The 25,114-nt window shown below is 39.5% G+C and overlaps 2 protein-coding genes across 2 annotated transcripts in view; one reads left to right on the plus strand and one right to left on the minus strand.

The window, feature by feature from the left end:
- Positions 1–8,550, plus strand: part of LOC130926924 (glypican-6-like) — a 199,086-nt gene extending 190,536 nt beyond the window's left edge. The window contains exons 8-10 of the mRNA XM_057852250.1: positions 1,155–1,291; positions 3,834–4,009; positions 6,570–8,550. Of these exons, the coding sequence (XP_057708233.1) occupies positions 1,155–1,291; positions 3,834–4,009; positions 6,570–6,775 (519 nt within the window). The 3' untranslated portion in view covers positions 6,776–8,550. The remainder of the gene's footprint in view (positions 1–1,154; positions 1,292–3,833; positions 4,010–6,569) is intronic.
- dct (dopachrome tautomerase) lies at positions 8,286–24,567 on the minus strand. The gene is made up of 8 exons (XM_057852251.1): positions 24,089–24,567; positions 23,710–24,009; positions 21,822–21,922; positions 19,475–19,641; positions 19,216–19,395; positions 19,006–19,141; positions 18,737–18,938; positions 8,286–13,059 (listed from the first exon to the last, which is right to left on the minus strand). Exons 1-8 carry the CDS (start codon positions 24,369–24,371, stop codon positions 12,887–12,889), a joined length of 1,542 nt encoding a protein of 513 aa, XP_057708234.1. The 5' UTR covers positions 24,372–24,567; the 3' UTR covers positions 8,286–12,886.
- Between the last annotated feature and the right edge of the window lie 547 nt (positions 24,568–25,114).

A 25,114-nucleotide genomic window follows, 5' to 3' on the forward strand; every position in this document is an offset into this window, starting at 1 on the left:
TGTGATTTCTTTTTTTTTTCTTTTTAGATTATCTCTCTCACAGTGGACATGCACCTACGATGTAAATTTCAGACTCCTCTATGATTTCTAAGTAGGAGAACTTGCAAAATAGCAGGGTGCTCAACTTATTATTTTCTTCACTGTAACTATTTTACTCACTTCAACAAAGTTATTTGACAATTTTTGACTATAAAGGGCACCGGATTATAGGCATAACATCAATGACATAGTTCATTTTCATCATTAATTTACTCTTGATTACAAGGTGCAGTTGTGCATCAATTCACTGCATTTGACATTTGTATATTATCTATTAACAATATAATTATTGTTTTGATTATTAATTGAAAAAATATTTTATATATACTTTGATGAATTATGAATGTGTGTTTTCAGCACTTTACTGGAGCAGCGTAATATAGTTATGTGCCAACAAAATAGGTTCAAGGTCAATAAGCACAACCAGAATTCGTACAGAAGGCGTACTGAATTATGAACCGCACAGTCAATTTTCGGGGAAATTAAGTATTTTAAGTGTGCCTTATGGTCGGTTTATATAAAGAGCTTCATACATGGGTAGAATGATCACTGCCATCGCTCCCAGTAAAAATGAATAGGGCGTTTATCACTATCAATAGCAGACAATGAGTTGAGGCTTTGTTGTTTAATTGATTTGCTATACTTAAGGACACATAGCAGTTTTCAGTTTCAGTTGTTCAAATTTCAAAACAATAGAGAAGACAAAGTTCGGACAGCAAGAGGTAGTCATAACATGCTATTTATAACTCATTCAGTGCCACAGACAGCGATAAACCTCCATTCCATTATTCACTGCCTTCACTCACGGATACTACTGGAAGAGAAAGCAGGCCTGATTTGTAGGTGTTCCACTGGGTCTTTTTTTATTGGTTACGTGCTCCATTATTAAAAAAAAGTTGAGGGAGGGAAACTATTCTATTACAACTAGCTTTAAAGGTTAACGACAAACTGAAACCCAACCCAAACTTTAGTACTTTAGTATCATTGTACAAGCTCACTCAAGGTTTCAAAGGGGCACATTAGGTGGACATGGCAGTGTGTAATGACCCCCCATAACAGTCATTGGCCATACTAACCACTTTACTTTTTGCCTCTATTTCTCTTTCTCTGCTCAGATCGTTGACGTTAAAGAGAAACTCAAGCAATCCAAGAGATTTTGGTCCGGTCTTCCAGAAGAGATGTGTGAGGACACCAGACTCACTGCTGTGAATGCCACTGATGACCAGTGCTGGAATGGACACACCATGGGGAGGTAAAAGGCACCCGAGGGTCTGAGGGGTCTGTAGTCTCGCCATTAGTACTGCATTCAACACTGCTGGAAAGTAGGACACATCACACTTGGAGCTTTTGAAGTCTGAACTCACTCTCTGAAAGAGTCCGATTTTCATTGTTATGTTTCATTTTTTGAAGTCTTAATCGTTTCTTTAAGGATTTCCACCTCTGCCACCTTAGTCACAGTGAAGCCAAGTGCGACATATATTTGGTCATATTTCCTGGTCTTATCTTTCAGGAGACTTTACTATAGCCACATTTAGATAAAACTACTGCAACATTTACGTGTGATTTTACCTGTAATTTATGCAGAATGTGGCTTTTCTGTTGTCATATGATAGCTACGTCATCAACCTTTGGTTGTGAAGTGGAACATTACCTCTTGTATTCAGAGAAAAACACGCCTTGTCCAATGCAGATTCTTGACTCTTGACAAGGCGATGATGCTGGAACTTTTGTTTGGTGCTGTTCCAGTGAGATTTGCAAAAATGACTGCCTGAAGGAAACATAAAAATTCCCTCAGTCCTTGATGATATGGGGCTGCATGTCAGGCAAAGGCACTGGGGAGATGGCTGTGGTTAAATCTTCAATAAATGCACAAGTTTACAGTGAAATTTTGGACAGCTTTCTTATCCCTTCAATTGAAAATATGTTTGCTATTTTCCATAATGACAATGCATCATGCCACAGAGCTAAAACTGTTAAAGCATTCTTTGGAGAAAGACTGATCCAGTCAATGCCATGGCCTGCAAATAGTCCAGATCTCAACCCTATTGAAAACCTGTGGTGGAAATTGAAAAAAAATGGTCCCCAGCAAGGCTCCGACCTGCGAGGATGATCTGGCAACTGCAATCAAAGAGAGTTGGCACCAAATTGATGAAGAATACTCATCAAGTCCATGCCTCACAGACTGCAAGCTGTCATAACAGCCAGAGATGGTGCTACTAAATACTTGAGATGTATTTTGATTGTTATTTATTTGTTCGTTTCTCATGATTCCATTTTTTCCCAGAATGGAGTGATTCCGTATATATTTCCCTGCACATGCTCTATAAAGGTAACATTTACTGACCACCACAATGTTTTTTTTAATTCATTTCTTGTAGTGTTTCTGAACGCTAAAGAGTTGCACTTTTGAACTAATTCATTATTTTTTTTTCAAGCTTTTTATCTGAGTGTGTTCTACATGATAAAATATCTGAGTGAGTGCTCGTCCGAAACTGGTGATTCCATACTTTTTGCTAGGGGATGTAGTCAGGTGCGCCTTATAGTCCGAAAATTACGGTACCTCAATTTTCCGATTATAACCCACTATTCACTATTCTCACAGTTTTATGGTCTGGGATTCAAATTGTGAAACAAAATAGCACACTTTAGCAGGAATAAACAATTCACCTGCTTTTATAAACTAGTGCAGTGTCTTTGATAGCTATACGCGCTCAATCCATTTCGACTGGGTCTATTGCCATCTATCGTTCTGTCAGAGGAGACATTAAGTAATCCCATATCGTCAATGCAATGCATGCTCTTTTACTATAAAACAATACAAAACTGAGCAACATGAAAGTGTGCGGCTTATTTATGAAGAAATGTCGTTTTCGTATCAAATTTGGTGGGTGGCGTCCTATAGTCAGGTGCGCCTTATAGTGCGAAAATTACTGTAATTCCCTTAAGCGAAGCGCCGTTTAGTGGATGCATAACGGAACTACTCCTACTATTAGGACTACTATTACTATTACTACTGCACCCTATACTGCGGCGCGCCCTATATATGAAAATAGTTTTAGAATAATCCATTCAGTGAGGGTGCTGCTTATACTCCAATGCACCTTAAAGGGTGTAAAATACGGCTTTTTAATTTTTTTTTTAATTAACCTTTTGTTGAGTTTTTTTCTTCTCTGCTCTAAACAAATAGCCCAATATGTGAAGAAATCAAACTGATACTAATATAAATTAAGCTTAAAACTATAGTGAGAAAAATTTTCCAACTAATTGAATTTCAGAACAGAATTGTAAACATCAATAAACTGTACTGTAATGCAAAACCCCAAACCTGAAAATCCTTGATTGTGGTGTGGAACTTCTATCTCATTTTACAGTCGTATGAAAATGTTTGGGCACCCCTAATGATTTTCAAGATTTCCCTTTACAAACAGTCAGTTGTATGGATCGGCAATTTATTATCCCAACTTCCCTGTGTGTGCTTTCCGAGTGGACCTTCTCTGACAAGCAATAGCTGGAACGAAATCACACAAAAAATTCACTGTTAGTTTATCAAAGACAGCACAAGTGTGTCAGAACTTCCAGAGTCCAGAACATTATTTTTTTATTGAGTGGACGGAATGTTGTGTTATCTTACAATCCTTTGTCTTCCTCCTCAGTGGCTGCTCATGTGAAGGAAACTCATCACAAGTTTATCTTCTGCTCTTTCTTTCTAGTTCGGGTTTCACAAAACCTCTTTGTGTGTTAGTGAGAAGATGAACTCTTCATATGTCTTAAGTTTGTTTTATCCTGCCACAAAGGTATTTCCCAGAAGTGGTAATGGACGGACTGACCAACCAGGTGAATAACCCGGAGGTCAGTGTGGACATCACACGTCCAGACACGTTCATCCGTCAGCAGATTATGGCCCTGCGGGTGATGACCAACAAGCTTAAGAATGCCTACAACGGCAATGATATCTACTTTCAGGACTCAAGTAAGTTTTACTAATTTGGCTGCCATTGAAATCCATTTCATTCGCATGGATTGGACATACAGTGAGGTGCAGAAGTATTGGCGCCTCTTGTGATTTTGCAAGTTCACCCACTTAGAGAACAGGTAGAGGTCTGAAATTTAAATCATTGATGCATTTCCACTAGGGCTGTCAAAATTATCGCGTTGACGAGCGGTAATTAATTTTTTTAATTAATCACGTTAAAATATTTGACGGAATTAACGCACATGCCCCGCTCAAACAGATTAAAATGACAGCAGTGTAATGTCTGCCTGTTACTTGTTTTTGGGTGTTTGACGCCCTCTGCTGGCGCTTGGGTCCAAATGATTTTATGGGCTTCAGCACAATGAATGAGCATGGTGTAATTATTGACATCAACAATGGCGAGCTACTAGTTTATTTTTTGATTAAAAAGTTTACAAATTTTAATAAAACGAAAACATTAAGACGGGTTTTAATATAAAATTTCTATAATTTATACTAACATTTATCTTTTAAGAACTACAAGTCTTTCTATCCATGGATCACTTTAAGAGATTGTTAATAATGTTAATGCCATCTTGTTGATTTATTGTCTTAATAAACGAATAAAGTACTTATGTACCGTATGTTGAATGTATACGTATATCAGTCATGTGTCTTATCTTTCCATTCCAACAGTAATTTACAGAAAAATATGGCATATTTTATAGATGGTTTGAATTGCGATTAATTACGATTAATTAATTTTTAAGCTGTAATTAACTCGATTAAAAATTTTAATCGTTTGACAGCCCTAATTTCCACTTATAGATACATCATCCGAAAAGAAATCCAGAAATCTCATTGTGTGATTTTTTAAAAATAATTTATTTGTAATTTACTAGGGTCCATTTGTACCCCTGAGAATCAGCAATAATTAAGACACTCAAAGAGTTGTCAGCCTACCTTAAAAAAAAAACTCCACCTTTACCCCATGAGTGACCACCCACCCACCAGCCGTATGAGCTCAATATTGTCATCTGTGCACCCCACAGTCAGTCATAATCCAACTGCTACCATGGGCAAGACCAGAGATCTTTCGAATGACACCAGAGAAAAAAATTGTTGTGCTCCACAAAGCTGGAATAGGCTATGAGAAAATTGGAAAGCAGCTTGGTGAGAATAAATCAACAGCTGCAGCAATTGTTAGAAAATGGAAAAGGCTAAACGTGACTGATTATCTACCTCGGACTGGGGCTTCATGTAAAATCTCTCCTCGTGGGGCATCAGTCATGATGAGAAACGTGAGGGCTCAGCCTAGAACTACACGGCAGGGGCTGGTCAATGACCTGAAGAGAGCTGGATGCAGTTTCAAAGGCTACTGTCAGTAGAACACGGTGCAATTGTTTAAAACCATGCATTGCTCAGAAGGTTCCCCTGTTGAAGCCAGTACATCTGAATGATGCAGAGTTATGTGGTCAGATGAGACAAAAGTAGAACTTTTTGGTACAGACTTTACTCGTTCTGTGTGAATGAAAAAGAAGGATGAGTACAATCCCAAGAACACCATCCCCACTGTGAAGTAAGGGGGTGGAAACCCTCATGCTTTGGGACTGCTTTTCGGCAAAGGGGACAGGGTGGCTGTACTGTATAAATCAGAGGATGAATGGTGAAATGTATTGTCAGATTATGAGCCACAACCTCCTTCTCTTAGTCAGAGACTTGAAGATGAGTCGTGGTTGGATCTTCCAACAGGACAACGATCCATAGCACACAGCCAAGCTGACCAAGGAGTGGCTACGTAAAAAGCATATCAAGGTTCCTGAGTGGCCTAGCCAGTCTCCAGACTTCTATCCAATAGAAAATCTTTGGATGGAGCTGAAACCTCGTGTTTTTCAATGACAGCACCGAAACCTGACAGATCTAGAGAAGATTTTTGTGGAGGAATAGGCCAAAATCCATGTTTCCATATGTGAAAACCTGGTGAAGAACTATAGAAAGCGTCTGACCTCTGTAATTGCAAACTAAGGCTTCTGCACCAAATATTAGCACTGATTTTCTCAGGAGTACAAATACTTATGAACCCTAGTAAATTACAAATAAAATATTGAAAAATCATACAATGTGAGTTCCAGATTTTTTTTTAGATTATGTCCCTATAAGTGGAAATGCATGTATGATTGAAATGTCAGACATCTACCTATTTCTAAATTGGTGAATTTGCAAATTTGCAAGGCATGCAAATTCTTCTGCTCCTCACTGTGTATTGGCAGTCAGTTCATTAAAGGTATGGACAGCATCAATAATGAATTAGTGTATGTATTGATGTGTATGAAAACTGCTCAATATACTGTATAATAGTATGAAATTTGTGAATTTCTTAGACATCTGATATTGAGAAAATAATGTTGAAACGCAAACAGCTTAAAATGAACTACGACCACCTGGGAGTGTGTGTGCCCTCCAAATTTCTTTCTGATTTGTTCACGAATAAAGGAAGAATACCAATTTTAGTTAGTGTCCTCATCAAGGAGTTGTTCGTCCCCTTAATACGCTTGTGTATGTCTTTTAACCATCATAGGTGATGAAGGCAGCGGTTCAGGTAGCGGAAGCGGCTGCACAGACGCCTGCCCAACGGAGGCGGAATTGGTTGTTCCTGAAAACCCGGTTGTGGAAGCCGACCGGAGGGGTCCAGTAGACAGCGCGTCTGCAAATCTCTCCCACCAAATGGGCCTCTTTACCACATTGGTCCTTTCAGTTTTAGTCATCCAAATACATTGGAGATAATGCAGGGGAAAACAGGTTTGAGTGAACTTTGTCAGACAGTATTCTGTCTGGAGAAGTCAAGTCAGTCATGCATCTGTAGTCCCACTTTCCCAAAGTATGCACATTCATAGACTTGATCGTTCCTTTGTCCAACTCTGGTGCCAACCCCACAAACTGCTTGAGAGATTAAAACTATTTTTATTGAAGGAAATAACTGTTTGCACATTTGATAGGCGGTTATGTCTGTCTCAGTGTGGAAGGATATAGCACGCACTTTGTTTAGTTTTTTTTTTGTGTAATGTGTAATATCATTTACAATGTGCTTATTGATGACTAAAAGTGGTCCAGTTATGTTATGTTCAATATTATGTTTGATTCAAATGATTTCATGGCAGATGGAATAGTGAAATACAGTTTAATTTGCAACTTGAAATCACCAGTTCACCATAATTATTTTAATGAACGAATATATTTTTTTTTTATTCATCTATCATATTCTTTCCAACATTGTCTTAATAGTTGTCATACCATATACTCGTTTAAAAGGGAAAAGGCTGCTATTGTACACTTTCATTTGCCTTGCAAAAGATTAATTAACTTTCTGCAAAATTATGTTATTATATATTGGTTTTGGGGATAGAAAGTCTGGCAGACAGGTCTCGTTGCCATTCTGTATTTATTCACAAGGCTGTTTATTGTTTGTGTCTATCACTTTAAAGCACAGAGTGCTGAAAACTGCTTTGTCTGTATTAGTCAAGTTACGTATCTCTTCACAAAAAAGAACGTTGTAAAAGTTAACAAAAATGTGGTTTTGAGGTTTTATAATTGTGTGTTTCCAAATTGAATCTTGTAGCCAAGGTTTCTAAGGCACATTCTGAAAAAGCAGTCAACAGGATATTAGAGTAAAGAATTACAGTTATTTTGACTTTTTTTTTTTTTTTTTTTAATTATTGTTGCTCGTGTTAAAGGAAAAAAGAATGTTACAGTAATTGAAAACTACATTTTCCAATGTGCTCACATTCACTGCCATTGATGATGATAGACACTTAATCGTCTGTCACCATGAATGGCACTGAAACATGATCATTCACTATGGCAGTGTTAGTGCGCCACAAAAAAGTGGGAGTTAGAAAAGCACAAAAACTACTTTGTACATCTGAAAGTGTGCCATTTCTTGACCTGCCCAGCACAATAATGCAGAATGTGAGGGGATTATTAAGAAGAGTGCGCGTCAAAATGCAAAGAAAAGGGGCCCCGACTTGTTTTGTGAAGCCTGAACGTTGGTGTGTGCGCGGTGCGGGCGGGCTGGAAGGCGACAACAGTCACCTGTGAAATGAGAATCTGTGGAGAGTGGAGAGCGGACAGGCCTGAATGCATCTCGTCAGTAGAGCGTATTGGCAGCCTGTGCGCGTGTCCCCCGAGAGCTTGTGTTATTCATTTCATAACATATCAGCAAGAACTTACAGAAGTGTACAGAATGTCATTTCAAAAATGAGTCTTTATAATGAATAGCACGCTTATGTTTTGTATCATCAAACCTTTAATGGGAATATTTTTGCAATGAAACGACAGTTGGGAATATATATCCAGAAATGGAAATGCTTTGAGTCAGTATTTTTTATTTCTCATCAGTGCATTGTTGTTGTATGAATTTACATTGAAATGAAATCGCAAGTGGACAAATATGCCTTACAATGCAATTAAAGGGGATTGCATTCAGTGTTTTTGTACTGTTCTGGAGAATAAATATTTGCTAAAAACATTCCAATAGGTTTATATTTTTGGTGATTGCAGTGTGTGGAAATAATTAATAATAATAAAAAATAAACATTGTGTGAGGTAATCCAGTAATGTATGGGTGGTCCTCTAGCCATACCAGCGACACATTTTGACAAGAAGAACAATTAAATGTTAGTAGTTGGTCCAGTTAATTCATTAACTGCAGCCCAGGTCTATTTATTTTCATAGACTTCACTATCAGTTGACGGGGCGTGGGGCAGCTCCGTAGGGGGCCTATTTTCAAAAACATAAAAATTCTAATATTTTCAAAACCAAAGCTGCTGGTGACCTGAAACCAAAACCTAACCTTAGGCATATACTTCAAAATCGTTCCCTAATAAAATCCTGATTAATTATTTTTTATGCATAACAAAACTTAAAATGGGTCTCAGATTTTACACTAGATGCACAAAAATCACCAAATGCAGAGATAATCAGCTGTATTTCAGGATCAATAGCAATATTTAAGATATCAAATACCCAATTTGAATTTTTTTGCCCAAAATAAGGACTTTTTTTTTTTTAGTGCAATTTTGACATATGTTTTCAACAGCTAATAAATCACTCAATTTTCACATCAAAAACTTAAAGGAATACTTGAGGACAGCATGCAGAATCATCTTAATTTTACTCAACAAAAGCGAATTCTCCCTTGTCCCGGGGGGAGGTGGGGGACATTGAGTCCGAGTGGGCGATGTTCCGCACCTCCATTGTTGAGGCGGCCGATCGGAGCTGTGGCCGTAAGGTAGTTGGTGCCTTTCGTGGCGGCAATCCCCGAACCAGCTGGTGGACACCAGCGGAAAGGGATCTCGTCAAGCTGAAGAAGGAGGCCTACCGGGCCTTTTTGGCCTGTGGGACTCCAGAGGCAGCTGACAGGTACCGGCTAGCAAAGCGGACTGTGGCTTTGGCGGTCGCCGAGGCAAAAACTCGGACATTGGAGTAGTTTGGCGAGGCCATGGAAAACAACTTCCGGATGGCTTTGAGGAAATTCTGGTCCACCATACGGTGTAGGCGCACTATCCTATTCCGCTCACTATGCCATAGCTCTAGCGTAATGACGTAAGTACGTCTGGTAATTGGCATGTACGGTATTTCATTTTATGTGACAGGCACGATATTTACTGGCCTCTAACACGAGACAGACAGATGTGTGCGGACACGTTTGCTCTTTTATACAACTTTAACATTTTTTAATAATACGCTCTGTGTGTAGTATCATTCATCGCTTATCCTTTTTAAATGGGCACTTTTAGGTGAATGCAAGAAGTAACAACGGGAACATTTTTAAACAGGCATTTCACGGGAGAGCATTTCGACTCTTCGGCCAATCATATAGCGAGAATAAGGAACGTCACTGTCAAGCGCAGGCCCCGCGAGTGGATAGTGAGGGGAAGAGGATAGTGAACCTACACCGGCATCTGAGGAGAGGAAAGCAGTGCACCATTAACACTGTGTATAGCGAAGATGGGGTACTGCTGACCTCGACTCAGGATGTCGTGAGTTGGTAGGGAGAATACTTCGAAGACCTCCTCAATTCCACCGGCACGCCTTCCTTTGAGGGAGCAGAGTCTGGGGACTCCGAGGTGGGCTCTACGATCTCTGGGGTTGAAGTCACTGAGGTGGTTGGAAAGCTCCTCGGTGGCAAGGCCCCGGGGGTCGATGAGATCCGCCCGGAGTCCCTAAAGGCTCTGGATGTTGTGGGGCTGTCTTGGCTGACACGCCTCTACAACATCGCGTGGACATCGGGAACAGTGCCTCTGGATTGGCAGACCGGGGTGGTGGTCTCCCTTTTTAAGAAGGGGGACAGGAGGGTGTGTTCCCATTATAGAGGGATCACACTCCTCAGCCTCCCCGGTAAAGTCTATTCAGGGGTGCTGGAGAGGAGGGTCCGTCGGGAAGTCAAATCTCAGATTTAGGAGGAGCAGTGTGGTTTTCGTCCCGGCCGTGGAACAGTGGACCAGCTCTACACCCTCGGCAGGGTCCTCGAGGGTGCACTGGAGTTCGCCCAACCAGTCTACATGTGTTTTGTGGATCTGGAGAAGGCGTTCGACCGTGTGCCCCGTCAGAGTTTGGTCCGCATTGCCGGCAGTAAGTCGAATTCATTCCCAGTTGGGATTGGACTCCACCAAGGCTGCCCTTTGTCACCGATTCTGTTCATACTTTTTATGGACAGAATTTCTAGGCGCAGCCAAAGCGTTGAGGTGGTCCGACTTCAGCATTGCATCCCTGCTTTTTTTTCAGATGATGTGGTGCTGTTGGCTTCATCAGGCCATGACCTCCAACTCTCACTGGAGCGGTTCGCACCCCAGTGTGAAGCAGTTGGGATGAAGATCTGCACCTCCAAATCAGAGACCATGGTCCTCAGTCGGCAGAGGGTGGAGTGCCCTCTCCGGGTCGGGGATGAGATCCTGCCCCAGGTGGAGGAGTTCAAGTATCTTGGGGTCTTGTTTACGAGTGAGGGTAGGAGGGAGCGTGAGATCGACAGGCAGATCGGTGCAGCATCTGCAGTAATGCAGACTCGGCACTGGCCCGTAGTGGTGAAGAAGTAGCTGAGCCAAAAGGCAAAGCTCTCGATTTACCAGTCGATCTACGTTCCCACCCTCACCTATGGTCACCATGGGTCGTGACCGAAAGAACGAGATCCCCGATACAAGTGGCTGAGACGAGTTTTCTCCACAGGGTGTCCGGGCTCTCCCTTAGAGATAGGGTGCATAGCCTGGTCAACCGGGAGGGACTCAGCGTCGAGCTGCTACTCCTCCGCGTTGAGAGGAGCCAGCTGAGGTGGCTTGGGCACCTTGTTCGGATGCCTCCTGGACGCCTCCCCGACGAGGTGTTCCAGGCATGTCCCACCAGTGGGAGGCCCCGGGGTCAACCCAGAACACGCTGGGGAGACTATGTCTCTCGGCTGGCCTGGGAAGGCCTTGGGAGCTGGTTGAAGTGGCTGGGGAGAGGGAGTCTGGGCTTCCCTGCTAAAGCTGCTGCCTCCGCGACCCGACCTCGGAGCAAGCGGAAGATGATGGTATGGTTTGGTATGGTAACGCAAATTTTGCATTTTTCTATATACAATCACAACTTATTTGGGTTGAATTCCGATTTCAATTTTGCTTCAGCAGGTCGTCCTTGTCGTTTTTAGACTGAAATGTTACAAAAAACTGATCACGTAAAAGCCCATTTTTATGTATGGACACAGAAATGTCTAAATTACTATTATTTTTTTTTTTTTTTTTTTTGCAAAAAAACTCAGTTGGCAAAAAATTATCTGATTTGTTTAATGTAAAGCTACACTTTTGTGTATGGATACAAAATCCAACATGGCGACCATAACAAAACAAAGAGCTTTTTAAGTTGAAAGTTCTTGTAAATAAATGCATAAATCCTAGAATTTCTATAGATATGAACGTAAAACAGTCTAGCTTCTTGGTTAAAAGCAAAAAAAAAAAAAAAAAAACGGGCAGTTATCTTTCATTTTACGTAACTATTTCAAGCTAAAGTTACACTAATTTTTTCCTATCATTGAATTTTTTTCACAACGTTTCGAAGTGCATCCATGGTGCTATTTTATATAATAATTACTTTGAATCCTCGACCAAATCACTGGTGAGAGACTCCTGCCTGCTTGTATGCACTAAAACTTTCATCCTGTTTCTGACTTTAGAACGCAGTGTGTGTTTGAGTTTACGTGCAGTGAAAGCGTACCCGACGCTCTGCCTGGCCCCGTACGGGAAGCTGTAGCGCAATGTCTGTAGGAGCTGTCTCATCAACTGATAGTGAAGTCTATGTTATTGTATTCACAGAGTATGTGTTGTGGTAGTTAGTAAAATAGGAAAAATAAATTTAATGATCACTGCCAGGCCTCCCAGTCCTAATGGATTGGTCGTCTATCACCATCATTTGCAGCCAATGAGATTGAACGCATGTTGCCATTCGTACATTAAAATAACATCACCGTTTTATAAACAGGCCCAATTTAGTAAATCAATGTGATTACATGTTTTTTAAATCATTTTACATTTTTGTGACTTCTTTTTATTTTGGTACACTATTATGTTTTCTCGAGTAATATTTGGTGGTTGGTTCAGAAAAGTTGGAAAAACACTGATCTACCGCAGGGGAGGGGAACCCTGTTCCGTTGTTATGTGTTGGTGGTGTGGTGGTTTATTTGTTCTTTTTAAAACCGATACAGATGTAGCCGTTTTGTAGGCTGGATAAAGTTCTGTTGTTGGGCATGTGCAAGACTCACGGAGCGTAGGTTCCCAAACCCTGATCTACACAATTAATATTTCTCTCTTGTTTTATGCAGGACTTGATAACAATTGCCTTAGAGTCTCGGTGCTTTTCCAAACTGATCAGAATCTAAGCTTCTTCTGTGTACTTCCTATGTGTGAAGTCTGCTTTTATTAGAGGTTCAAAGCCTGTGTTTCTGCGCTGGCGAATGTAGAGCACAAAGATAAGGAGGAGCACTAGGAATCCGATGAAGACTCCCCCAAGGGTGGACCCCAATACGAATACGGATGATCCTCCTGCCTCTGGAAAAAGGGAAAAACAGGATACAACATTCATTATTTACAGTCTAATGCAGGAATTCTGTTTAATTGTAGGCTCCAATCTTCCATTTTCAATACCACTTGTCGTTATGAATAGATGAAATTATATAGTAAATATAGTTTACATTTGTGACACATTCACTGCAATTGGCTGGCAGTTTAACTAGAAGGTACTGGCAGTGCATTATGTAATTGTACATATATATTATCTTGAGCCTGATACAGATGGACCTAATGAAAAGTAATATGTTGGACTCAAGTGAATAACCTGATTTGAATGACTGACTTTAAAATATATATATAAACATAGACTTCATCATGATATTGACGGGTCGGATTCGACCTTCAGTGCGCTACGCCTTCAAGTAGGGGGCCGTCCCACAATCCGCTTCAGTTATTCACAGTCACACAAGCAGCGAGCCAACGCTGGATTTATGTTGAAAAAGTACGAACGCTGTACCGCATACAAACAGGAAGGATTGTCTCAGGGGTGATTTGTTTGAGGAGTCAAGGTAATTATTACATTTATCGTACCATGCATGCATTTTGAAACATGAAAAAAAATCAATGGGAGAAATTAGCCGCTACAGCAATGGCATTAAACTTCGCAATATTTACGAAAAATAAATGCTAACTGCATGCTTTTTTTGCTTTCAACCAAAAATTGAGACTCTTTTACGTCCATATCTATAAAGAATTCAGGGATTTAAGCATTTATTCACAAGAATTTTCAAATGAAAAAGCTCTTTGTATACATATAGCGGCCGCTAATTTCCTTACTGACTAGCCTCATGGTTTGCAATATTTACGTAAAATAAATGCGAACTGCACAGATTTTTTTGCTTTTAACCAAGAAGCGAGACTGTTTTATGTCCATATCTATAAAAAAAATTCAGGGATTTAAGCATTTTTTCACAAGAATTTTCACCGAAAAAGCTCTGTTTACATATGGCGGCCACCACATTGACTGACAGACTAGCATCGTACTTCGACATATTTACGTGAAATAAATGTTAACTGCATGGTTTTTTTTTTGCTTTTAACCAAGAATAGAGACTGTTTTACGTCCATATCTATAAAGAATTCAGGAATTTAAGCAGTTATTCACAAGAATTTTCAACAAAAAAAGCTTTTGCCTGTGATTCCACTCGGTCAGCTTTGACGGCCACGCCAACAAAGCAGGCCCCTTATTAATCGGCCCCACACCCCATGTCCCGTCAATATCATTTCGAAGTTTATGATATAAATTTATTTGTTTACTTCACAAGTACGGCTTCAGTGAAATAGTCATGAAGCCAGTGTTCGTCATGGTGTCTTGTTCAAAAAGTTAAAAAAAAAAAAAAATTCAAAACAAGTTGGGGTTACTTTACATGAACGTCACATGATTTAACTGGAGAAGAAGATAATGTACCAAAGCAGAAATACAAAGCATGCACTCAAGTGCAATTTAACATTTTTTGAAAAGTATGAAATTTACAAAGGAAAGCTAAGAGCCAAGTTAATGAAACGGTGCGGTAGCAGAGTTAAGAATAAAAAAGTGTATTGAAGCATAAACTTCATCATGATATTGACTAGGGATGTGAATTGATAGGATTTGTACGATTCCGATTCCATTATTAGGGGTCCCCAAACTTTTTCCTGTGAGGGCCACATAACTTTTCCCTTCTCTGATGAGGGGCCAGGCCATCAGATTTTTTTTCTGTTACATTGTAACAGAAAAAGTGTGACGATTGCAGGAGTGCCTAAATGTAAAAAATTATTGTTTTTCAGAAAGCCACAATCAAATAACCCATTCTGGATTCTTCACGGAACAAAAGTAAATAAAATAAAAATAGTAGTATAATATAATAACAATGAATAATAATAACACTATTAATCAAATAGATAATAACCAAATAACCCTCTCTGAGAAAATAATTAACACTATTGAGAAAAAAAAAAAAATTGCTCTCTGGTATTGTTCAGGGGGCCGGACCAAACTACGGGACGTAGTTTGGAGACCCCTGTTAAAATGTATTATTTACCAGTACATTGAAATGTATGCCTTTTAGTTTTTATGGTGCTTTCACGCTCAAGTAGGGGCGCCCTTGTGCTTCCTCACGCGAAGACAAACGCGCTCACGTGAAGAAGAGTGCGCTTACACGCGAAGAAGAAGAAATGCCGCATCCAAGCGAGTGAGCGAGTTGGTGAGAGAAGGAAGCACTGCTACGACCCTACGTTCTTTGTTAATGTTTGTAAAATATCTACAGAGAAAATGCCTGTATCTATCATCTTTTGTGTTGTTGTTGTGAGTTTCCACTCACTATCGGACACTTAAATCCAGTTGTGTAGTGGTTTGAACGATGTGCTAATGCTAGCGAACGCATGCTAACCGTTTTGTTATTACTGTATTAGCAGCTAATCATCGCTGATTTACGTTGATGCAAACCTGTTTGTTATTGGGGACGAAATTGATTTGTTTCATTTCTATTTTTAGTTTCACTCTTCAAGTGATGGTTGAATAAAGTCAGCAAATTATACCAACGTCTTCTGTATCGTCATTTCGGAGTTTAGCTAGCTGCATAGCTGTCTCGATGAGGACAGTGCAGTCTATTCCCTCCCGATGCAGTTATCTCCACCTTGCAATGACTCCAAGTCGTTTTGTTGTAATTTTTCCTTGTGAAGTGAAGACACACTTTTGAGCATTTGAACCTACGTGCTGTCATTGTTATGTTTACGGCTGCAATGCTCGTGCTAAACCATCGTAACCTTTCATTTTCAGCCTCTTTCCTGGTGAAGTGTAGCCAAACTTTGGAGTGGGTGGTTCTTGGCGCCATGCTAGTTTGATGCGTCTGGACAACAAGACAGTCATAACGCAATATGCGTCTTTAGGAATCGTTAAAGGGATCGTTAAGGCTTTTTCATTGTGATGTCGAGGCCTCGAAACACTAGGAACCGGTTCGGAATCAGATTTCGATTCCCATCCCTAATATTGACGGGGCGCGGGGGATTAATAGAGGGCCTGCATTGTTGGCGTGGCCATCAAAGCTGACCGAGTAGAATCACAGACAAAGAGCTTTTCTCGTTGAAAACTCTTGTGAATAAATGCTTAAATCCCTGAATTCTTTATAGATATGGAAATAAAACAGTCTCGATTTTTGGTTAAAAGCAGAAAAAAACGTGACGTTGGCATTTATTTTACGTAAATATGTCGAAGTACGATGCTAGTCTGTCAGTCAGTGTGGCAGCCGCCATATGTAAACAGAGCTTTTCCGGTGAAAATTCTGCTGAATAAATGCTTAAATCCCTGAATTCTTTATAGATATGGATGTAAAACAGTCTCGATTCTTGGTTAAAAGGAAAAAAACAAAACGGGCAGTTAGCATTTATTTTACAAAAATACGAGGGGCATTCAAAAAGTAATGCACTCAAGTGCATTGCTTGTACAGGATTTTACCAATCTTGTTTATAGTTGGCACAAACATGATAGGACACACTTTTTTGCGATTGTTATATGTGTTTTTCTTATTTTCAGATTTTTAAAGCTTAAACTAGCTTCCAAAATGGCTGCCCGTCTTGAAGCTCGTCAGAAACAAAGAGCTGTAATCGAATTCCTTGTTTCAGAGGGAGAAACCCCTCTGACCCCTGATCCCTCATTACTGGAGATGAAACATGGGTATACCATATTGAACTTGAATCTAAAAGGAGATCAGTGGAATTGCGTCACCCAAATTCACTCTGAGGTATACATTGAGACTCTAAGGAAGCTCAAAGCAAGAATTCGATGTGTTCGGCCCAACTTGGACATGGCAAATGTGCTCCTCCAGCATGACAATGCACGTCCTCACACAAGCATCAGGACCATGGAGGTCATCACTTCATATGGATGGACTGTCATACCACATCTGCTATATTCTCTTGATTTGGCACCGTCAGACTACCTCCTCTTAGGTCCAATGAAAGAAGGACTCTGGGGCAACCGATATGGCAATGACGATGAAGTGAAAACTGCTGTCAAGAATTGGCTTAGAAATCAACCAGCCGAGTTCTACAACACTGGTATACATGCCCTCGTTCATAGGTGGACTGTAGCTCTTGAGAGAGATGGAGACTATGTGGAGGAGTAAAAATGGTTGTTCACACTTGTACCTTTCTTTTGATGTATAATACATGTTGCTATTATAATTTGGACATAATAAAGTTGGGTGCATTACTTTTTTAATACCCCTCGTATAAATGAATGTCAAAGAATGATTCTAGTCTGTTAGACAATGTGGCGGCAGCCTTACAACAAAGAGCTTATTATGTTGAAAATTCTTGTGAAAAAACGAAAACTATAATAATTACCTGGAATCCTCGAACAAATCACTCCTGAGACAATCCTTCCTGTTTGTATGCGGTACAGCTTTCGTACTTTTTCAACATAAATCCAGGGTTGGATTGCTGCATGTGTCGCTGTGACCAACTGCGCAGAACTGAAGTGGATTATGGGATGGCCCCCGACTTGAAGGCGTGGCGCAGTGAACGTCGACTCTGACCCGTCAATGTAATTATGAAGGTGACTGAAGGTTGAGCAAGAGAAATTTATAGCTGTGTTGCAGATTTTGAAAGAGACTATTCTATCAATAAAATAGTTTTTTTTGGTTATTTTTTAGTAACTAGTCCCTACACTCCAACACAATTGGTCACAGTAATGCACCTGAACATCAGACTGCCTCCGCTATTGAACCAGAACATGAAGAATATGACTTTGCATCACTTTTTTTTTTTTAAGTTAGTATTTATTTATTTTTTATCTCTTCATTTCTTTGAAGTGTTTTCCTCTGAACACATATATAACCCTGTACTCTAGCCACCATTACTTGCCCACTGTGGACTTTTAATTGGTTAGACAAGAGCTAAGTGCTATTGGCTAACCTAGCTTTAGAACTTCATGGTGGCACCTGGGAAACATGATCAAAGATTTCTGCATGGTAGGAAGTGTTACATATTCTTTTAGATGTAATGTCAGGGCGACATCATCATCACTGCGCCAATTGGTCTCTTTTGAAATCCAAGGCCTGTAGATTAAATGGTTTGAAGTTCATTTTTTTCAAAGTGTGTACAGTAAGTAAATTGTGCTTTTCTATTAATAAAATTACATGAATGCCAATGAACTTGAACATTATGTTGTTTATGGGTCGTTTTGTACGAAATCAATAAAAAATGGGGAGGAGCGGTCTAAATACAATAACACAGGGGGCAATGAGTTATGAACCAGTTCACTAGACTGATTTCTATCCACTCATGTTTTACCTTAGTTCTTTATAAAGTCAAGTTGAATGATGTTTTGTCAATGATAAATGACCTTTTCCTTGACATTTTGTTATACTGATAAGTCTTTCATCATTTAATTATTTTGAAGGGAAACGTTCAATGCATCCATCAAACACCTTTTGAATGTGATTTACGATTTCCTCACCGTTCATGTAAGGTTACATCAAATTGCCACTCATGTGTTTACAAGGCTTGCTTAAGAAGCCGTTCAATGCTTTTGTGTATAGAGAAATAAAGCTTCAATCTCAACTTTAAACTCATCTGACAAATAAGATGTGGATAATTATGCTAAAAGAAAAACAACCAACTATCATAGATTTTATAATGCAATTCCTCTAAACTCTGAGTTTGACCACAAGTTTACCTTCAAAGGCAACAGCGTAGGAGTATCCCAGCTGTTCTGATGTAATGTAGATCTCTTCATTTGTAATCGGAGGAAAGAACGGAACCATATTGTAGTTCCGGTTGTGACCAATGGGTGCCATTTCGTCTGGGAAGCTGGCATTGGATGGGACAAACCTCTTCATCCACTCATCAAAAATGGCATCCGTGAAAGCATGGAGAACCTTAAAAGAAGCATTCAGAGTTCACCACTGTTCCACTTTGAGGCAACGTGTGAAAATGGGCTCTCACCAGGAAGATGGGGTCATTGGCTGCAGAATGAGGCAACGAGCTGGTTCCGTTGAGCAATGCATGGACCAGGTTGTGAAGATTGTTGACCGTTTCGTCCAGTTCACCATCTGGTTTTTCGTAGCCTTCCAGGGCATTTCTGCAGGTTAAAACATTAGTTAACGGTGTTGTGCTGACATGGTTGGCTGAACATGGTCTATTCTAATGGTCTACCTAAAACTAAAGGAAGAGTTGGTGAAGTAAGGAGGGCTGTCGAAGTCCCGGATACCAAGGCAGCTGCGAACATCACTCATGGTGGGCATCATCATATTTGCTCCTCTCATCATACCTCTCTGAATGAAACCCTCATTGGTACCATTGCAAAGGGTTACAAGCCGATTGTAGTCATCCAAACTGGCATGAAGAGCACAATACTTAGTCATTGGTGGTAATCATGGAGTATTCACGACGCCTTCCCTTCCCTAGTGTGTACCTGTTACACACCACCCCCCAGTTGGAGAATCTAGACTGGTTACTGATGAGGGAGGGGTTGTCTGGATTTCGGCCTCCTAGCAGAGCGTCTGTGCACACGTCACAATCATTTTGTCCTGTGGCAAAGTTCCAGTACGGGACTGCAAAGTTCTCATTGCCAGTCAGCCGCTGTGAGAAATACAGCCAATTTATGGATATTAGCATGTTTGTATAATATACATATTGCTTATATAGGCAGTCCCCGGATTACGACATACCCGACGTATGTGATTTTGACTTTATGACCTGCGGTCTTTTTTTTTTTTTTGTAGCATAACAATGTTTCGCTCGCTAACTCAGCATTGATGGTAAGTACAGTATATTATTTTTTAGTTAATTGTGTTATTTATTAGGTATAATTAATCTAAATGGTTTATTTTTACAGTAATTATGATTCATTGCTGGTATTTCATTAAATTACAGTATAGGCTATGTGCAGTCAGCTTTCCTTTATTGCACTCGGACTTGTTTGACGTCAAGCCAGCGCAATTTTCTGTTAGATTCGAGCATGGCTTTCACGTTGGGAAGTGGGGTTTGAATGCCAGTAAACATTTCAATAAGCCAGAGAAACGGTAAACAGCACAGGCTCAGCTTCCCCTATTAGCTCGCCATTAGCCCACTAGCTTATTGAGCAGCGTTCGTTTTCACCACTGGACCAGAGCCACTAATAGCTGACGTTTTCCTCGTTGAATTGCCCAAGATTTGGACCTTATTTCCTGTGGTATTATTGTGCAGCCATTGAGGTATGTTTTTGTAAGCAAATGCGTCTCTATTGATTTACTTTAAAGCATTATTGTAAGCTCTTTGTCATTATTGTATTTTATTTTCTAATAGTTTGTTCATAGGTTGATGGCGACAAATTAATAAAGGTCAGTCGTAAGAAGAACTACTGTATGTTGTGATCAGTGTTTCCAGGGGGAAGTTTCTGACCATTCTCTGTAATCCCTAGAGATGGTTGTGCGTGAAAATCCCAGTAGCTCAGCAGTTTCTGAAATACTCAGACCAGCCTTTCTGGCACCAACAACCATGCCACGTTCAAAGTCACTCAAATCACCTTTCTTCCCCGTACTGAGGCTCAGTTTCAACTGCAGGAGATTGTCTTAAACCATGTGTACATGCCTAAATGCACTGCGTTGCCGCCTTGTGATTGGCTGATTAGAAATTAAGTGTTAACAAGCAGTCGGACAGGTGTACCTAATAAAGTGGCCGGTGAGTGTATACATATATATATATATATATATATATATATATATATATATATATATATATATATATATATATATATATATATATATATATATATATATATATGCCGGAAAACACGATACATCATTGGAAAGCTTAAATTTTCTAGGGGAAGACAAATATTTGAGCAGGAGGGCATTTTAAATAAAAAATTTTTTTTTAAACAGCAAAACCCTATCTGGAGGTGAGAGCACGCGAGAGCAGAATTACAGACGCCATGACTTTAACGAGATATTATCGCATACTTACTTTGTTTCGATCCAAAAACTCCATGTAGCATGTATCATCGAGTGTCAAGACACAGATGTGAATGATCACAGATGGATTATTTTGGGATTTTATGGGTAAAACAAAGTCATACAGTATAACAAGGATTGCGATGCGGAGATCGCAGACATCAAGGAGAGGTCGAGATTTTCTTTTTCATATATTTACCTTTTTAAACGTTTTTTTTTTTTTTTTTTTTTTTTTTTTCTTTGTTTGGATGGATTATTTATCATCTAACATGTCGGAAAAAAATAGAAACAAAAAAATACAATTAAGCGATAGTTATGAGGTAAATATCGGTGACTTTTTTACGGACGCCATTTTTTTCATTGTGACGTAATTTGTTTAAAAGTTTAAAATATGCGAGTGAATAATTTTTTAAAGTCTTTTTTTTTTTTTAAACAAAATATTAAACATCAATGATTCTAAGCTAACAATTACAGATATTTTGAATGATAAATATAATTAATTACTTTCGTTTTATGGCTGGGTTGAAACAAAAGCGGTTGCGCGACGTCTGTAAACAGGGGTTTTCAGGGTAAAACGGGAAAATTAAAAATAGTTTGGGGGCTTAAAGCGCCATGAATCTGCTATGGCAGCATATAGACATATTGTTCTATCAAACACAACAGTTGTTTTGGCTTAAAATACAGTAGTTTATATATATATATATCTTAATGGCAAATTTTGAAGATTGACACAAAGGCATTTTTATCAAATGTTTACTTTTCAGGTTCTTAAAAAAAGAAAAAGAACATGTAATCATGTCTCCCAGCAGCCGAAAATTTTGTAAATACCTGAATGTCTCTTTCCAAGCTGAGTAGGTGGTACCTATGCCAAGTAGTGAATGCAGGCCCTTTGTGAGAAAAATCGATGGCTTTGAATGGACGACCAGGACCTATGGGGGGAATAAATTTTGAAATCGCCTGAGAAATTCAAACATTTTAGAAAGAATAAATATCACTTCAAGTTTTAAACACATACTACACACGTTACAATAGCCTGAGAATACTTTAACAGTACTTAGTGCATTATGTATTAAGTTAATTTCCTGAAATGTACAAAAAAAAAACATTTGAAATATGGGATGAAGACAATTAATTTTAGCGAATTTTATTTAACATGGATATTAAACAAAAAGGGTAATAATTGCCAGGTTCATGGTTTAACCTGTGTTCTTTTGACCCCTCAGACCTGCACTTTTTCTGCTGAGCAAATAAAAAATCTGCGCTGATTTTTACTCTACTCAATCACCAGAACAAAGTGCATTTTTTTGGTCAGGGATATTTTATGATTTTATTGGTTATTTTTAATGTTAATGTGTTTTTAATGAGAAATGAGCACGTTACGTTATCCTCTTTGAAGTTGAGTTTGGTCAACCATTTTCGAAGAGCCAAAAATAGCAAAGAGGGCGTGCCAAACCTCATGATTTGATTTCGATGGGTAAAGTTTCATCCAATCATCTCCCTGAAGTGGCAATAGAAACTAAATTTTGTGTATTTATTGGTTTAGAGACTTGGACGCATCATGTACTTCAGCAGCATGCTTAGGTCTGAAGGGGTTAAAAGATTTCATGTGATGACTGAGCAAGGGCATAGGTTTGCATTGGGACGGTAGGGACATAACGCTACCAACTTTTCAGGATGCTCAAATTGTCCCCACCAACTTTTAAGCAGCCTTATTTGCGTTATATAATGACTTCAATTATATAGGTACTTTTGACTGTCTTCCCATGTTGTAAGGATAGAATTAACCCTACCATTTTAAGCGAATTACAATACTTTAAATGTGTTCAGACATACATTGACTGCTGTTTTTACTTGCTAAATGGGCCAATCCATTTTTTCCCCTCAAACGCAAGTATGGCTGGCTGACAATTTACGACCCCCACACACAAACGCATTCACAGCCGGCATTCTGTCAAATTCTTCCTACATTCTAATATTTTGCTCGCGAAGCTTTTGTAATGGTGAATAAGCACTCTTTTACATTCAGTTGGACTCTCAATGTTATCCATAGGTGCTAAATAAACAAGTTACATCATAAACATTCACATACAACATGAATATGGCATAAATAAATGCTTAAAGACATGGCGAAGACTGTAGATTTGTTGAAATAAATAGCCATCTGAAAATAAGCTTAACACTTCCTTTAAGCAAAAAGTTTGTACTTAATCTTAATCAGAAATGTTCTTAATTCAAGAATAGATATTGTTGAAAACATTATTTGAAAGCATTTATTTTTCTTGATTTTTGTGAAAAATGACCAACTTTTAGATGTATGGGCTTAATAAGAACAAATTCTGTTGTAATATTTACTTAAAGTAAGTGGAAGAATCTGACGCATTAATCTGTTGAATAGCCTTTAACACTCAAAACAAGATGGGGAAAATTATTCGACTAGATTTAAGAAAAAATATCAGATTAAGACGTTATAGTGTAAATGTGCAGTGTGAAAGTTAGTATAGCTTAATACAGATTTATTTTGCATTAATTATTTAGCCTATCAATTAATTAGGTTCATATTGGTGAGAAATGTAGCCTTGACCCCTGTTTGCCCAATTGTTTGATCTTACTAATGTCCCGTCGCCAGCAAAAAGTGTACATGCAGTTTATGCTGTCATATCGTCCCTATCAATATTGAGACCAAACCTTCGCCCTTGTGACTAAGACTAGTATTTACCAAGGAGGGTATCTCGGACAGAGTAGTAATGCTGCCAGACGAAGAAGTCGTAGATGGAGATGTTGGCAAACTGGGGCTCAGTCCCATTCGGTCCAAGGAGTCCCAGCCAGTGCTGAGTGGCAATCATGTAATCTGGATGGATGGTAGTTTTAGCCATTTGCAGCGCATCCAAGAACTGCTGAACCTCTGCAGAGGTCAGTGTATGAATGTCCTTTCGAATTACAGGAGTTTTCCTCTGGTCGCAGTTTGGGCCCGTCCAGCCAAATTTGCACTGGCCACAATTGAAGCCAGCAAAGTTGCCTAAAAGGCAGAGGCAGACGTATTACACATGGTTTTAGTCAGATTTTATCAAATACTCATGTAATTGTACATTACTTACCACTACACCTGCAAGTCTGGTTAAAAAATTTGGTGGGCCACCTCTCTCGGTCATCTACGTTTCTTAGCCTGTAAGGTCCCCCCCACGGTTTGGTGTCAACCTGGACGGGAGTGCAGTTTCCTCTCCCAGTCAAGGTGCCACATACGTTCGCAGGGTCGGAGCCCAAAGCAGGGCAGCAACGCTTGGACAGTATCCCATCCACAGTGCAACACGCTCGGGGAAACTGAGCCTCGCCAGGTTGCAGAAACAGGCAAAAAAGACTGAAAAGTAATATACTTATCATTTTCCACCTGCCAATTGATTCCGGTCGGTTTTGAAAAATCAGCGTGTTGATCAATTGATAATTTCGTTCCCCTTGCACAAGTGTTGATTCTCCCTCCCTGTTGTGGTCCCTTTGCTGGTGGATCTTCAAATTAGATACACAGATAGTTGTGGAATTGGCACTTAAAACCGAATCATCTTGTGTTCCAGATGGTTTCTTGCACATTAAGCAACTGTGTTTTGTGTTGTGGCTTTAGTAGAGCTGGGTGGGATTAGGCGAGTTAGTTGGTCTTGTGATCATCACCTGACTGCCCGGCTGAGAAGTTGGACTGAGACGTGAGCTGAGAAGCATTTTTGCCTGAAGGGGCAGGTCGGCTCTAATTCACTTGATCGAGATTGAATTCATTACGCTTTCTGAAAAAATGAATGAGATTAAGGTTTTAGCTGGCAAAATATAACATAAGTGGGTTAACATAAGCGCACAAAACAACTGGATAATTGTCTTAGCAACTGTTGTCGTATCATAGAAAAAAACAAAGTGATATCCTCAGGACAGGAGGGACTTTTCAATGAATCTTGTACTTTGTCTTTCAGAATGGCTGATGATGCATGAGACAAGTGGTGGAATTCATGTGATCCCAAATGAGACTGGACACTAAAAGTGTAGCTGCAGTTGTGAATTTTAAAACCTTTTGCAATACATTATTATTGCAATGTTTTGCCAACCATAACTAGACTGTGTCAATAATGACATCTAGTCAAGGA

The sequence above is a fragment of the Corythoichthys intestinalis genome, chromosome 12 (genome assembly GCF_030265065.1).
Source record: "Corythoichthys intestinalis isolate RoL2023-P3 chromosome 12, ASM3026506v1, whole genome shotgun sequence".
In the NCBI taxonomy this organism is placed as follows: Eukaryota; Metazoa; Chordata; class Actinopteri; order Syngnathiformes; family Syngnathidae; genus Corythoichthys; species Corythoichthys intestinalis.

What these genes read in the sequence shown, in the direction of transcription:
- dct (XM_057852251.1), bottom strand. Translation starts at nt 24,371, where the DNA reads ATGATAAGTATATTACTTTTCAGTCTTTTTTGCCTGTTTCTGCAACCT. An exon ending in GCTTGGAAAGAGACATTCAG is followed by an intron (nt 19,642 to 21,821) that starts GTATTTACAAAA and finishes TATTTCTCACAG; the next exon opens with CGGCTGACTGGCAATGAGAA. An exon ending in CCAATGACCCCATCTTCCTG is followed by an intron (nt 18,939 to 19,005) that starts GTGAGAGCCCAT and finishes GCTTCTTTTAAG; the next exon opens with GTTCTCCATGCTTTCACGGA.